At 37.9% G+C, this 14111-nt stretch overlaps 1 protein-coding gene across 1 annotated transcript in view; it reads left to right on the top strand.

Moving 5' to 3' along the window:
- Window positions 1-1891: 1891 nt before the first annotated feature.
- Window positions 1892-14111, top strand: part of LOC106904111 (ras-related protein Rab-26-like) — an 82821-nt gene continuing 70601 nt past the window's right edge. The window contains exons 1-2 of the mRNA XM_088016577.1: window positions 1892-2597; window positions 5723-5833. Of these exons, the coding sequence (XP_087872703.1) occupies window positions 2421-2597; window positions 5723-5833 (288 nt within the window). The 5' untranslated portion in view covers window positions 1892-2420. The remainder of the gene's footprint in view (window positions 2598-5722; window positions 5834-14111) is intronic.

Consider the following 14111-nt stretch of genomic DNA (forward strand, 5'->3'; position numbering starts at 1 on the left):
TGGAGTGCATCACTGGGCAATAATTTGAATATGCAAACTGCCTAATTTGGGGATAACTTTGACTTATGTGACATATTGCTTCCAATAGGTTCCTTTTCATGTGCAGCAGATGCATATTAGTGATGGTAACCTAGGACTCACCCTAAACCCATCTGGAATGTTCTTTGCCAAAGGCTTGATCTTAGTTTTCCCAAAGCACACACTCTCAGAAAAGATGATCAAGTTCCACATGTTTATATTTGGGATGGTAAGTCATGAAAGGCTTTATTTGCATAACTAATTAGCATGTGGTTGATGCCCAGAAGATAGTTATGGTCCACTAGTTAGAGTTGACACATTCTGATCAAGTATAAATAAATACATTTTAAGGGATACAACTGTGTGTTTTTCTTTTTAAATGTTATTTGAGCTACTGCTATAAATAAAATAACACTTTTTTTCTTACCGTAAAAGAGTCAAGTGAGAAAAACGACTTTACACCAAAGCTAAACGGGCAGCGTTCCTCGGTCCGTTTGCTTGGAAGTCTGTCTTTCTTACAGAAGCAGTCATGGATGGGCGTGTGTGCTCCACCTCGTGTTTTGAAGCTCATTGGGTTTGATACATCAGTCGCACAGCAAGGGTGTTTTTAATAGCCTCGCCTCCAAATGGATCTGCATGCTTGTTCGCTGCGATCCCCGCCTCCAGACTGCAAATCAATTTCCTTGTAGCCTTTCCATCAGGTTTTTCCTGTATGGGGACTTTGATGGTTTGCTTACAGATTGCACACTCTGTCACACCACTATCTATTCCAGGCCCCCACCAACTGTGTAGCATGTCGCAGACATTTTTCACCGTCCACCAACTTAGCTTTGAGATATTTCCAGTTGGGTTGATGTTAAAGCAAACATGCCAAGATTAGAAAAGATCACAGAAAAGGGTCCCACGAGGAAACTCTGTCCTCAAGAATAGACATCAAACTGCATCAAAAGTTTTGAAAGAAAATGATGTTCTGCAGATTTTGCTTCAAAGTAGCAATAAAACATGCACACAGTGTAGATCTCAGAAGAATGAGTCTGCCGTGCTGTGGACAGCACATCCTTTGTGCTCATGGTTACAAAAGTGGCATGTGGAGCATGCATTAATGGGTTCCTAAAAGATGAGAGCCAACTGCCTAAAACTTGGTGACATATGCTATATTTTCATGCAGGCTGGAAGTTGGCCCAAGGCCTTTATAGACAGACAAATTTTTTCACATTTTGTCACGTTGCAGCCACATATTCCACCCCCTTTTAGTCAATACGTTCTTGTAGTGGAAGTCTTTTGGGGGTATTTCTGCACATATAGATACTAAAACCTTTACCCACTCTGCAAAATAACTCAAGCTCATTCAGTCCAGATGGAGAGTTAGACTAAACCTTTAGGTTCATTATCATCTTAAAAATTGAAGTTTAATTTTAGTTGCTCAAAACTGTCGGGTGTATTGAAATTAATTAATTTGACCATTGTGCACTGATAAATGCCTAATTTATTTGAAAAGGTTGAAGTCATTTTTATATTCATTAGACAGAAATATACAAAGGGTTTAAAAAAACTATATATTTTTTATATAAATAATGTTGGTTTTGATAATTATGGCTCATTGTATTTTCTACCAGTTTTTTCTTCCACTCAACTTTCCATTGTGCTTGGATACACGTAGACTTGTTTTTCAATGGCTTAATGACCTACTTTCCTTGCTTTGGAATCTGCTGGACAGCTGTTAAGTCAGAAGACTTCTCCATGATCTTGTAGGCCTCAGCATAACATTTCACTTAAAAAGTCTTCTTTAAATTGATATGGAATGTTTTATTTTTCTGGAAAACTGGATTTTTAGATTTTCGTTAAGCCTCAATAAAATAAAAAATGAACGAGTTAAGACGTTAAACTAAATTACAAAAATAAAGGCAAGTCTCACTCGGGACGCTATTAATGATAGAACCACCTGCTTTGATGATGAGTAGGATTGATTTCGGTATTCCGAACTGCATTAATCGGTTTTCTTAAAAAGACAAAACAGATTTTTGGCTCTATGTAATGTTAATGTGATTTATTAACATTAAGTTGTTAGTGTTATTGTTATGATTAGTTTAAGTCTAGTCTTTCGCATCGAGACGAAAGCAACACGCTGCGAGACAGCGCGAGCGTAAACAGTCCTCAGCTTTCTCACATCCAGCTGCACCAGCGGGACAACAGCCGCCCCTCCTCAGAGCCAGAGCGCTGACGCTTTTCTTCTTTTTTTTTTTATTTTACGCACAGCCATGATTCTGACGCACAGGTGAACTTCTCTTCCCTCAACCGCGCAGCAGCAACAACTTAACGTGGAGTAAAGTGTTTTCCTCTCTAACCAACCCGAAACTTCACGCGCTCCTCACTTGAAAAGCTTAAAAGTTGAACTCAGAGCCATGTCCAGGAAGAAGGCAGCGAAGGGCAAAGGGACCTCCAAGAGCCCAAAGGCGTCTCCGAGCAGCGGGCGGACGGCGAAGGGTCTGGCCGCAGCCGGCGCTCCGTCCTCGGCTCTGGTCTACCCGAGCAGACCGTCCATCAGCAACAGCGGCGAGTTTTACGACATCGCTTTCAAGGTAAGCAGAGCTGGCATTTTGAACGCCTCCCGAAACGCTCGCGCCGGTGAACCTGCCAGTCAGAGAAAGCACGTGCAAGTTTTCCCAGCTGCAAATTCCACTAATTCAGCTTCATGCGGGCTGCTTTAATTCTGTAATGCATCGTATACCTAAAAAAAAGTGAACTACAGTGCGTAAGTGAGATTTTATTAGCGATTATTTGAAAGTTTCACAGTATTTTGGTAACATATGGGAGCGTATGTGTTGTACACAAAAGTAAAATACGAAGGGCTTTGAAAATGAACAAAAACAAGTTGCATTTTCGACGCATTATATGTGGTAATTATCGGTGACTGTCAATATTTTTGAAGAAATTAATTAAAATAGTTGTTTTCCCATCCTCTGAACGTCTTTTATAGTGCTTGTAAACCTAAAACGGCCAGTAGTCTTTGTTTTGGATGCGGGTTGTCTATATAGTTTAATATTTGTGTAGTGCGCCACAGTCCAGTGCAATAACCCAGAGGAGATGATGGAGACAGGTTTCTATAATTAATGAGATCAATTAACTGCAGAGCAGGATGAGGCTTTTGCTGGAGCAGGAGTCCAGCTGATAAAATGTTTATTGCACCTACACACCCTGCAGTAGTAGAACATAATAATATATCTTTGAAGTTATCATCAATAAAGCATACATATACACAAATTAGATGGAATATTTTAATGCTGTAAGTGAGGTTCATGACTGTATTTTATATTTCAACTTTGACCTGAATTGAGACATTTAGCAATGCATTCTATATTGTTTAACAAAGCAAGAAAAATTAAATGGTAACTTTTTTTTTTTTTGTTAAATGGAGATTTTGACCAAAGATGAGTTGACCTGGATTGTTTCTAATCCATATGGATGTTTTCAGTCTTTAAACGCATAAAAGAAGAACAAGCATTGTGAAATTCATACAAAATCAAACAATCCTATGCATTTTTTTTTTTTGCGCTAATGCACAATTGTGAGATTATTCTAAATTTAATATATTGGGTTTAAGTGACATTGCTATCTGCAGGTAGCAGTATTTCTTACTTCTTTTCCACAAAAACATTGTCCCAATGGAGCTCAGTGCTGCCCCCTATCAGTGCAACAGAGAATTTTCTTCCTCAACATGTGCATTTTTATTATGTATTTTTGGCCAATCAGAAGATCAATTCAGTTTATTCATATAGCACATCATACACACATTCCAGAAAAAGACTGTGACTCACATTTATTTGAAAGTGGATTAAATGTGTAATCAAACATGCATATTGGTGATATAAAGAGAAATGGCAATGGGCATGTGTGACACAGAGCCACAAGAGGTGAGGCAAAGCACACCATTGCCTCGCCTCGCCCTGCTTCCAACTATCTGAATGAGCAAAGTCAGCAATATTGACCATAAAAATGATCAAATCATTCAGGAAACAACTTTCTAGAACAGTCTAGTGGGCATATTGATTGTTCTCTTGTCATTGTTGGCATTTGACTTGTCATAGTGACTCACCTGCCTCCCCTGATTGCACCTCACTGCACTAATGGAAAGCCAAATCAGAGGCTTGTGTTGAATTATGTCCAGTTCCTGAATAACTTGGATTCCTTTTAATTCTTTGGAAGTGCGTTATCATCACAGTGCGTAAGATTTTTGTCTCTTAATTTTTTGTTTTATTGACATGTTTTGCCATGATACAACCACAAACTCTTAAGGCAAAAGGACTAATAATGGTGATTGATGTGGGTTTCTCCCAGAAAACCTGCCAAGCCCAGTGGTTAGGGGCACTAGGGCAGTCCACCACTGCGTTTTTGTGTTGAAAAATATGGAGGTGCATCATAATTTGGAAGAAAAAGCGTGTGAGGCCAACGGGCAAGTGCATGGACAACGCAATTCATTGCATCAGCTACAAACCGAAAGACTGGTGAATAAAAAAAAACCCTGTTTAAAAATACACAAATGACACTTAGCCTGGTGGAGGGCTAGTAAAGCCTGGTGGCCCACCAGGCTTATATTACCCTATGGCTCTACATAAATCACTTCATAGGCTGAGGCAGACTTAGAAAAGCTGAATGGAAATGCAGCAGTTTTAGAATTTTGTTTGCAAAAGTATTACACCATGTATTATTTTCCTTCTACTACAAAATTATAAACTACTTTGTTTTGAAATCCCTGTTAATCACATTGAAGTTTATGGACTGACATGACAAAATGTGGACATTTTCAAGGGTAAGGATACTTTTAGTAGACACTATGCTATAAATAAATGTAAAAGGTTTGAGGGCCAGTTTTATGCTAATGCTAATGCTCTACTGCTCTCAGTCTGCAGTCTCCACATGCTTTAGACCAAGCCGTGCATAAAGGGATGTAATTACTGTTAAATGCATGCAGTTAAGCAGTTCACAGTAGCTTTCCAGTGTGATGCAAAGATATGTTGAACCTACAAGTGTTCTTTATATTTAGGTTTTTTGAATTTATATTGGACTCTATAGAGCTTCCATTCAAACATTTATGTAAATGTTTCACACAAAACCACTGTCTGTTTCCTTTCTATGACAAAAACTGTGAGTTGAGCAATGCCTGTTAGGTCACACCCAACGGTAAACATATTTTCTTAATCCATGCCACCATTAGTGTTTTAATAGGCAGAGTGTTTCTTTTGTGTTTACACCAAGAGAAACATGTTGAAAATATGAAATGTCAGTCGTATAACACGAGGAACAACTGAGATGTGGACTGCATGTGAACAAAGTGATATCTGGGAACTTTATCGACCGATGATGTCGACAGTGTTACTTTTCCAATATCTGAGCAGGGCTTAAGAGATTTAAATATTAAACACTTAATAGATTAAGCGATGGATAATCAGGAACGACGGACCACAGATGGAGACCGCCGAGGTAATTAGAATTGTAAAATGCAAATGGAAGACTTAATCATAACCAGCTCTGAGGAAATGTCAATCCAATCTTCCATCACTCTGGCACGGACAGCCCGTCTCTGCATCAAAGCGACACATTTGAAACTGTTAACTGTTTTAAATGTTGCATCTAATCACTGGAAATGAATGATTATATTTAAATTTCATCAGGTGGATAACCATATGCTGTGTTGTTTCTGCTTTAGGTGATGCTGGTGGGGGATTCAGGCGTGGGAAAGACCTGTCTGCTGGTCCGCTTTAAAGACGGAGCCTTTTTAGCCGGCAGCTTCATCTCCACCGTTGGCATCGATTTCAGGGTATGCACTCACACACGCTCACATGAAGACATTCTGAAGGTCAATGTGTTCAGAAGTAATCACCTTTGGATGCTTCTTTTACAATGCCATGAAAAACAACTGGTGGATTTTGAAGGTTTCTGTATTTTGTCATGTTACAACCACAAACATTCATGGATTCTATGTGACTGACCAACAACTCTTGCATAAAAAATGTCGTGGTTTTCAATTTTCTTTTACAAAGACAGATCTGAAAATTACAACAGGCTTTGCTCAACTACTGTTTTACTTTCAAGTCTTGCCATGTTGTAGTTCTTGCTGTATGTTGAGGTTCCAACTGGAAGGTTAATCTCTACCTCGGTCTCAATCGTTTTGCAGCTTCTGACAGGTTTTTTTGGGACTGGCCTTATTTGACTCTGCTGGCTTTATTAGACTCCAACCAGCTTCCCTGTTGATGCATTCCCACAGTATGATGCTGCTAGCCATGTGTTTCACTGTGGAGACGGTGTGATGTGCTGCAGTAGTTTTCTGTCACACATTGCAAGTTCAGTTTTTTTGTTCAGTTTTTTTTGTTCAGTTTTTTTTTCTTCTAATCTTATCCCTGCATCAAAAACATACCTGGAGTGTTGCTTTGATTCTTCCATGCATGTTTTGAGGAATCCTTTAGCTTCCTGTGGCAACCATTCAGCTCTGCTAAACGCCAGGCTCTGCCTTCGAAAGCTGCAATTTCGAAGCGACTCCTTCACTCAACTCCTTCAGACTAGCAGAAGCAATTAATAGAGTTAGTTAATAGTTAATAGAGGAGCAATGTTGTGATGACGTTTTGAAGGCGGAGCTTCAGAAAGATTTGAACTCTGCCACGGCCAGAAGGCGGAGCTTCAGAAAGAGGAGGAGTTTTTAAAGAGACAGAGGCCTAATTTCAAGGCATTAAATTAGGAAGTGAAATTTCTCTCTGTAGCCCTTTTACAACAACCAAAGTTAAGTTTGTAAAATAGTTGATTATTTTACAAAGTGGCACTACATCTCTGGAAATCACACAATACTGTCTCTTTAAATATAAAAATAAAAGCTTGGATTGATCTGATTTTCCATTTTTGTTGTGGCTGTAGAAATAACATGGCAGTCACATGAAAATAAGAACTTGAACAAGACAGAATATGAACATCAAAGCATATGACTTCTGCTTCATGAATCCCTCTGTTAAATATTTCATCTGTATTATGACTGAGATTCCCTTTCCTCTAAGGTGTCTCAGATGAATATTATAATGACATCATCAGAACTATTTTCCACAATAATTACCTTCCTTCAGGAAAGAACGTAACCTTAAATCTAGAATCCCTTTTCCTAACCTCATTAGTAGTTTTCCCTTGAACCAGATATTTTCCACACCAAACACGTTTGACCTGAATGAAGCAAACATATCAACAATAGTTTAAAAAGACTCTGTATATTGATGGGTGAATGGATTGTTATTTGTTTTACTGCTGGTGGCAAACCAAAGTACTGTCTACAGTGCCTTGAGGGACAATTACAGAGAGGTGTCACTACGGCAATAAAAAACCAGTCACCCATTAATTGTGGCTGCTGAGGACTAGGAGAGGTGACCGGTCTCTGTCTTTTTCTGCCTTGCTGCTCCCTGAAGCAGGATGCCCACAGAATCTGCTTTAGCGAAACCCACCACCACCACCACCACCCAGGAGGTTTCTGAGCCCCGATTCACTGATGCTGTCAAGCAGAGCTGCTTGTAGGGGAACAAATGGAGTAGAAAGATGCTCAAATCAGGTCAATAAACACAGAACTGAAAGGTGGGATTCAGCAGAGCAGCAGATTGCTTCAGGATATGTAATAATTGACATATATACACACTAGTTTGGTTAATCACAACTAAAGGTAAGGTTCTGGCATCTCTATTAACTTTATCTTATAGCAGTATTTCAGTAGAACATTGTTTTGTCTCAATATGTCAGGGAGACTGATTACCTAAGTGTAGTTTTGTGTTTTTGTTCACAACATTGATCGCTTCCTATTTTAGATCCAAACTCCTCTAAATATATCCTTTTTCATCTGCTGTATTTGAAACTTCTTTGATTCTTAGTTTTTTTTTTTTTTGTTGGAGTCGCTACACTCCCACTCACTCGCTGTAACCGAGTCAGCCGCCGTTGCTACGGCTGCATACCAGTTCTCTCTGCCCAACGAGTTCAGCTGAACAAAAATGGAGTTTGCTTTCGCACACAGTGACCCTCAGGTAACGGAGACAAGAAATGCTTCGGGTAGAACAGTTAGTCCTGACTGAGATTTCCTGTTGACTAGCAAAAAAATATAGAAGATTTTGAAGCTGTGCCCTAAAAGCAGGTCACTGCACAACAACCCAGTGGCAGATATTATGCAAAGAGGAAAGGTCAAAGGTTCCTTTCTCCAAATCCTCCAACCTAATTAAAGGGTGTGGCAGTAGGGGATGCTGTATCAGAAAACAAAATGTGTTGAGTTAGAGGGTCTGGTGCCTCTGGTGACTTTGTTAAAAACTATGCAGCCTGTTTTTTTCAACACCAAAAAACATGCAAACATTTCTCACACAAAAAACAGAACGTTCAGTCTGTTACAGGCCTGATGTTTAGCTTGCAATTATTAATAATTGATCGCTGTGGTAGATAAGTTACTGCATGCTTTTGGCTAATCTGCCATAGTGGTAGATTAGCTGCCACCTAATTTAAACACCTGCTGTACTGATGATCTGCCAGAGACTTGGTGTTTGGGTCGCCTTTTTATTGTTTTATCTGAACTGGAATGCCAAATTCTGCAGCACTTTACATGTTAAGGTTGTCAAAGTCAAGCTAGCATAACTGACCTACTTCCTTCTTCCTCACTAATTATTTTTTAATTGAAACTTTTTCCTGATCCGATTATCTAGTTGTCGTAGTGCTGATAATTAGTAGCAAAGCACTGTGTCCCTTTTTCTTTTTCATATCAAGCGTACATTTAAGATTTAACTCGTTGGGTTGAGAACTTGACAGCTAAAACCAATGGCTGTCATCGTCAGTGAGCAGCTTTTTTTGTCATCCAGCAAAGAGCTGGGGGGCCAGTGGCAGGATCTAGAGCCAGTGACGTCATGCTGCAATGTGTCCATAACCACTTACATGAGAGGTATTCATATTTCATCCACGACACTAATGCTCATCATCAGCCGTCAGTGGAGACGTTGGCGTTTTATTCACCCAAAACCTTTAAAGTTTCCATCACTTTGCGGCTGGTTTCACTCATTATCAGCAGACTGAATGTTCAAGGAAAGTACTGCCAGAGCTGCTTTATTCAAAGAGCCTTCTAATTCTCGTCAGGCCCACGTTCATACATCTAGACGAAGTAATTATAGTGTGTGATGTGTTTTGTAAGGACTTTTTCTCCAATATGTGACAGATTGAATGCGGTTTTTAAAGCTGCTTTGTTTTGACTTTAAAATCACACTGAACATTTAAATAGTTCTTCCATTATGACTGCTCTAAATCTTTCCTGAGCCATCCTGTGTGTTTCCAGATCATTGCATTGTCATAATATAGTTTATTGGTATTAATGGCAATAAGTAAAAATACAGAACATCTGAAATGTAACTGGAACCACTCAACTAAATAACTGTGATAGCTTAAACCTGAACCCAACCAGTGTCTGTAGCTCCCAAAGTTGATTTATTTTTCAAATTTTTACATTCAACTAAAATCTGTGACACCAGACTTTAACCTTGAGAAGCTTGAAATGCAGATTCAGGTTTTAGCCAATTCCAAATCCTTCTCCAGAAAATATTTTTTCAATTTCTGTTTTTTTTCTCCTTATTTTAGATGAACCAAGTAAACACTAAGTGCAGTCTTGAAATGATAATTTCATTAATTAAAAAAAAAAAAAAAAAAAAATATATATATATATATATATATATATATATATATATATATATATATAATATGTTGAAACTCTTCCATGGGCGCCATGTTTACAGACTCTCTTTCCTGTTGTTCAGACATATCAATGATGGCAACACAGTGTGATTATTGGCAATCACAGTTGAGTACAGCAGACTCCAGACTGCATCAAACATCTTTCTGGTAAAGTCATCCAGTGAGCCTGCTGCTGTAAATAACATCTGATCTGTGTCTTCTGTCACCAGCCATGGCTGCTGCTTCTCCCTCTTTCAATCATTCAACTTTAATAATTATCACATTAAAACACACACCTTGCTGTCTGCTCATATTCACCATGACAGCTCTGCTGGATGTTTCTGATGCAACCCTGCTGAAGCAACAAGTCTCCCAACGTTGTGTGGTGTGAGAGAGTTGGAGTCGTATCAATCTGTCACAGGGTGATGTGTTCATGGCCGGTCCGATTTTTGAAACTGCTCTAGTCTAATTTTTATGCTTTGTGCTCGGAGCGACGTCATGCTTTATTATTTATCTTATTATTATTTGTATAATTCTTGGTGTAGAGCTATCAAATAAATTTGTAATTTAGTACTTTTATGTATGTGCGTAAAAAAAGAGAAATGTTTTAAGTCGATTCAGCTCTGCTTTTTTGTACCGGCTTAGTATTGGTCAATACTAAACCTCAGATATCGGTACCAGAAGTGAAAAAAAATGGATCGTTGCATCCCTACTTTATTCTTTTGATGTGTTCAATTTCAGTGATTTGTATATTCTAAGAGTTTTGCAGTGATCAGTGTTTGCTGTGGCAAGTGGAACTGAACACAAAAAAGTTTTGTTACGCACATTTAAATTGTAGTTTAACAAGGCAGGCAGTTAGTTTAAATAGACTAATATAGCTTTTTTTTAAAAAACTGAATAGGTATAAGCACTTTGCATTCTGATGGTTTAATAACCTATGTAACAGTTAGAAAAACAATCAATATTTGTTATTGAACTCATATGTCTATTAATTCAATAATGTAGCAACAAAAAGGGCTTTTGGAATTGAAAATGTTGCTTATTTTGTCAACATACAGTCTTTAAATTAATTAATTACAGACCCTGTAATTAACTCAAATAGAATTTTTAATGGGGTCTCAGCACTAATATAAATTTCAAATGAGATGTTGCTCAACTAGGTGTGAGAGGGCAGTTCAGGCTAAATGAAACTCTGTATATATATAATTTCATGTAAATTCCAAAAGTACAATGTTTTATCTAGAAGGAAATAAAGAGCTACTTTAATCATCTTTTGGAGATGTATTCCAGTCTTTGTGCCCATCAGGCACTGAAGTGTAGTAAAGTACTGCTCTTTAGTTAATATATGCAGTTAATGCAGGAGTTGGAGTTAAAAAGCAGCACTTTCCAGTACCGTCAGGGATGTGCTCCGGTGACCTTTGCAATAATGAGGTGAAGGTGTCAGAAACCGAGAAGCAGAGGGAAAGTTTTTCTGGAAAAGAGGGTGGACTTGCGCCAACTTTATGTGCTGTTTATATTTTTCCTGACAGAAAGAGATGACGCACCAGACATCAAACGTCAAACGCTGCCCTCACTCCCTATTGTTTTCTGTCTTTCCCAGCGAGGCCTCAGTTAGAATTGCTGATGAGTTTCATCCGTTTCCACACTGGAAGAAGTTTTATTTTTACTAACACCCCTTCACCTCTGAGGCTTGCATATAAATATGTGCATCTAATTTTTTCCGCCCCTTATTTCCATAAACTTTCTTTTGTCTTTTTAGAGTTCTGTCATCTCGAGGCACTTTTACTACAAAAAGTCATTTGAGTTCAATTATACATACATTCTAACAATCCCTCTTAGTGAGCATGCATGTGGTGACAGTGGAGAGGAAAACCTCTCCTTTAACAGGAAGGAAACTCCAGCAGAATCAGTACCTGGCTCAGAGAAACATTACATAAACTTGTGTGCTGATCCTTCATACACAAACAGTTGTTACTTTGACCTTTTTGCTTAGTTCAGTTATAACAGCTAAATGGTTGAATAGTTATATCTTTGTTGCATGTACAAGTGTAAGTGTTTTGTTTTGTTTTGTTTTTTTTTGCTTCTTTTCAACTTAAAAAGTTGAAATATCCTCTAATCCACTCCTGTCTTTTTCTTTATAAGAACAATATAATGAATACAGTTTTATTTAAAATCACTTAAAAACACCATTGGCCAATGTGTTGTACACTTAAACAAATAAAACATCAAAACAAAACAACAATCAAGAGTTACAACTTGTTCACTCCATAAACCATGGTGTGAACATACCAATTTACAACTAAAATGCTCTTGTGTATAGCAGTAGAGACATGGTTTGATATATATATATATATATTTTTTTCTTTAATTGGAAAGTGGTTGGATATGGAGAAACAGTCTAAAATGGAGTGTACTAAAAACTTTATCTTGAACTTTTTTAACTCGTCAGCTTACATGGGATACAGAGAAACCAGTTTTTTGACGATTCATCACAGATTACTTAATTATGACACTCAAGACATTTAAATTCTCAACAGAAAAGAAAGAGTTGATCAGCAAACATAAAAAAAATGTCTTTAAAGTGACATTTCTTCTGTTCATTGCATTGCGTGACTGTCTGGTTTCATCCATAACCTCTTCAAGGTGACGCTACTGCTGCTTTAATGCAACAGCTTCTGATCACTGAACTCCGTTTCTTTGGATTCTTCCAGGAAAATCAGCTTAATTCTTCCCACTCCAACTCCTGCACACTGATGGCCTGGACTGCTGCCAAAACTAAGAGCCTTTCTTTTGCTCTTCTTCATTGTTGCTGTATCTTTTAGTCAAGCAGTGACCTGAAGCTTGCAGCCTGCTGATGCTTGTTCTGGTCTATGCTGTGTTTTTGTGTCTGATTTGGTTTTAAGGAAGTGATGAACCAAACCGGCAATTAATTAGCACAATTACTTTGTCCTTAACGAACCCTGTCAGTTATCTGTGCTACATAATGCTGGAACTAATAAATAATATGGCAGTTGAGTAATTTTTTGATTAATTTCTTGATTAAATAATCAAATACATGCAGGTTTTCTTTCAAAGCCTGCATTTACAGTCTGATTGGGAACATTGTTTCAGTTTATACAATTAGGTTTTCAGATGCATTGTAAAAAAAATTAAATGTAGCTTGTTACATTGTTTCAATGATTTTGTTAATGGGCATTTATTGGCAGTAAAATCTTTTTGTATTGATCTTTCTCAATACAGAAAGAATGGAGAGCGAATAAACTGAACCTTGATGATCTTATTTTTACTTTTCTTAACTAATCTGTTTTTTGTATTTTTGTTTTTTTGCTCTAAAACAGTTGCAAATGAGCTCCTCCTCGATATTTTAAGCTGTAACTATAGAACTCCAGCATAACTTTACAGGAATATTTCAGCGTGGTTTTATGCGAGTTACTCTCCTCTAAGGTTTTTGAAAATCTTTCCATGAAGTCGCTCTGAGGCAGAATGTTCCATCGTTTTTTAGCTTTTCATGCTGACATCTAGACTCGTCTTTGCTCAGGATGATTGAGAATCATCCATCTGCTTGTGGCTCCAACAACTCCTAGATCATGTCAGTAAAACCTTTTAGGCTCTTCCACAGTGAAGCCATCACCAGCTTTGCATTTTGGGTTGCGCTCAGGTGCCAGCTTTAATTTAAAAAATTTGGCTGCTTTCATTTTGCTATGACAGATCCTCGTACTGCCAATAGATGGGTTATATGTCAAATGAGCAGGAAGCTGCTGATTAACGTGGAAACCTTCACAAGCTCCACATTGCTCTCTGAGTCATAAGCTCTCATCATAAAACTTTTCTCTCCCCCCTCTGTCTTTCTCCAACAGGTTTAGTTCTATTGTTGGTTTTAGCTCAAGAATAGTTGCAGCTTTTCAGCTCAAATGGAGCCATTATCCAATTATTCAGTGCTTCCTCTTTTGCTGTGAAAGAACAGACTGGGCTTACTGCAGATGCTATATTTTAGTTTGTCATATTTCTGGGGAGGCCACAAAGACGGTCTTGACTTAATTGTTCATAAAGTCGTCACTTTTCTGCATTTGTCTCGTCATGCTATAAATTAGAACATGTTTCCCTGAGGGTCATCTGTCAGATCAAGTCAAATTTATTGGAAAGGGACATTTTAGTAACAAGGTAGATCAAAGTGCTTTACTCATAAAAACATCATGGGTTATGAAATGATCAATAAGCATTATATTTTGTCACATTAGAAGTATTCTTTTGAAAATAACCTTTTTCACTAAGTCCACATTTAATACTCCAGTCTTAAATGTCATGTTTTCATCAGCTATAAGCAGGAAATCATAATTAACAGAAATAGACTTGACGTTCAAAATGTTCACAATGAA

This window comes from Poecilia mexicana, unplaced genomic scaffold, assembly GCF_051168715.1.
Source record: "Poecilia mexicana isolate PSO_F unplaced genomic scaffold, ASM5116871v1 scaffold_19, whole genome shotgun sequence".
In the NCBI taxonomy this organism is placed as follows: domain Eukaryota; kingdom Metazoa; phylum Chordata; class Actinopteri; order Cyprinodontiformes; family Poeciliidae; genus Poecilia; species Poecilia mexicana.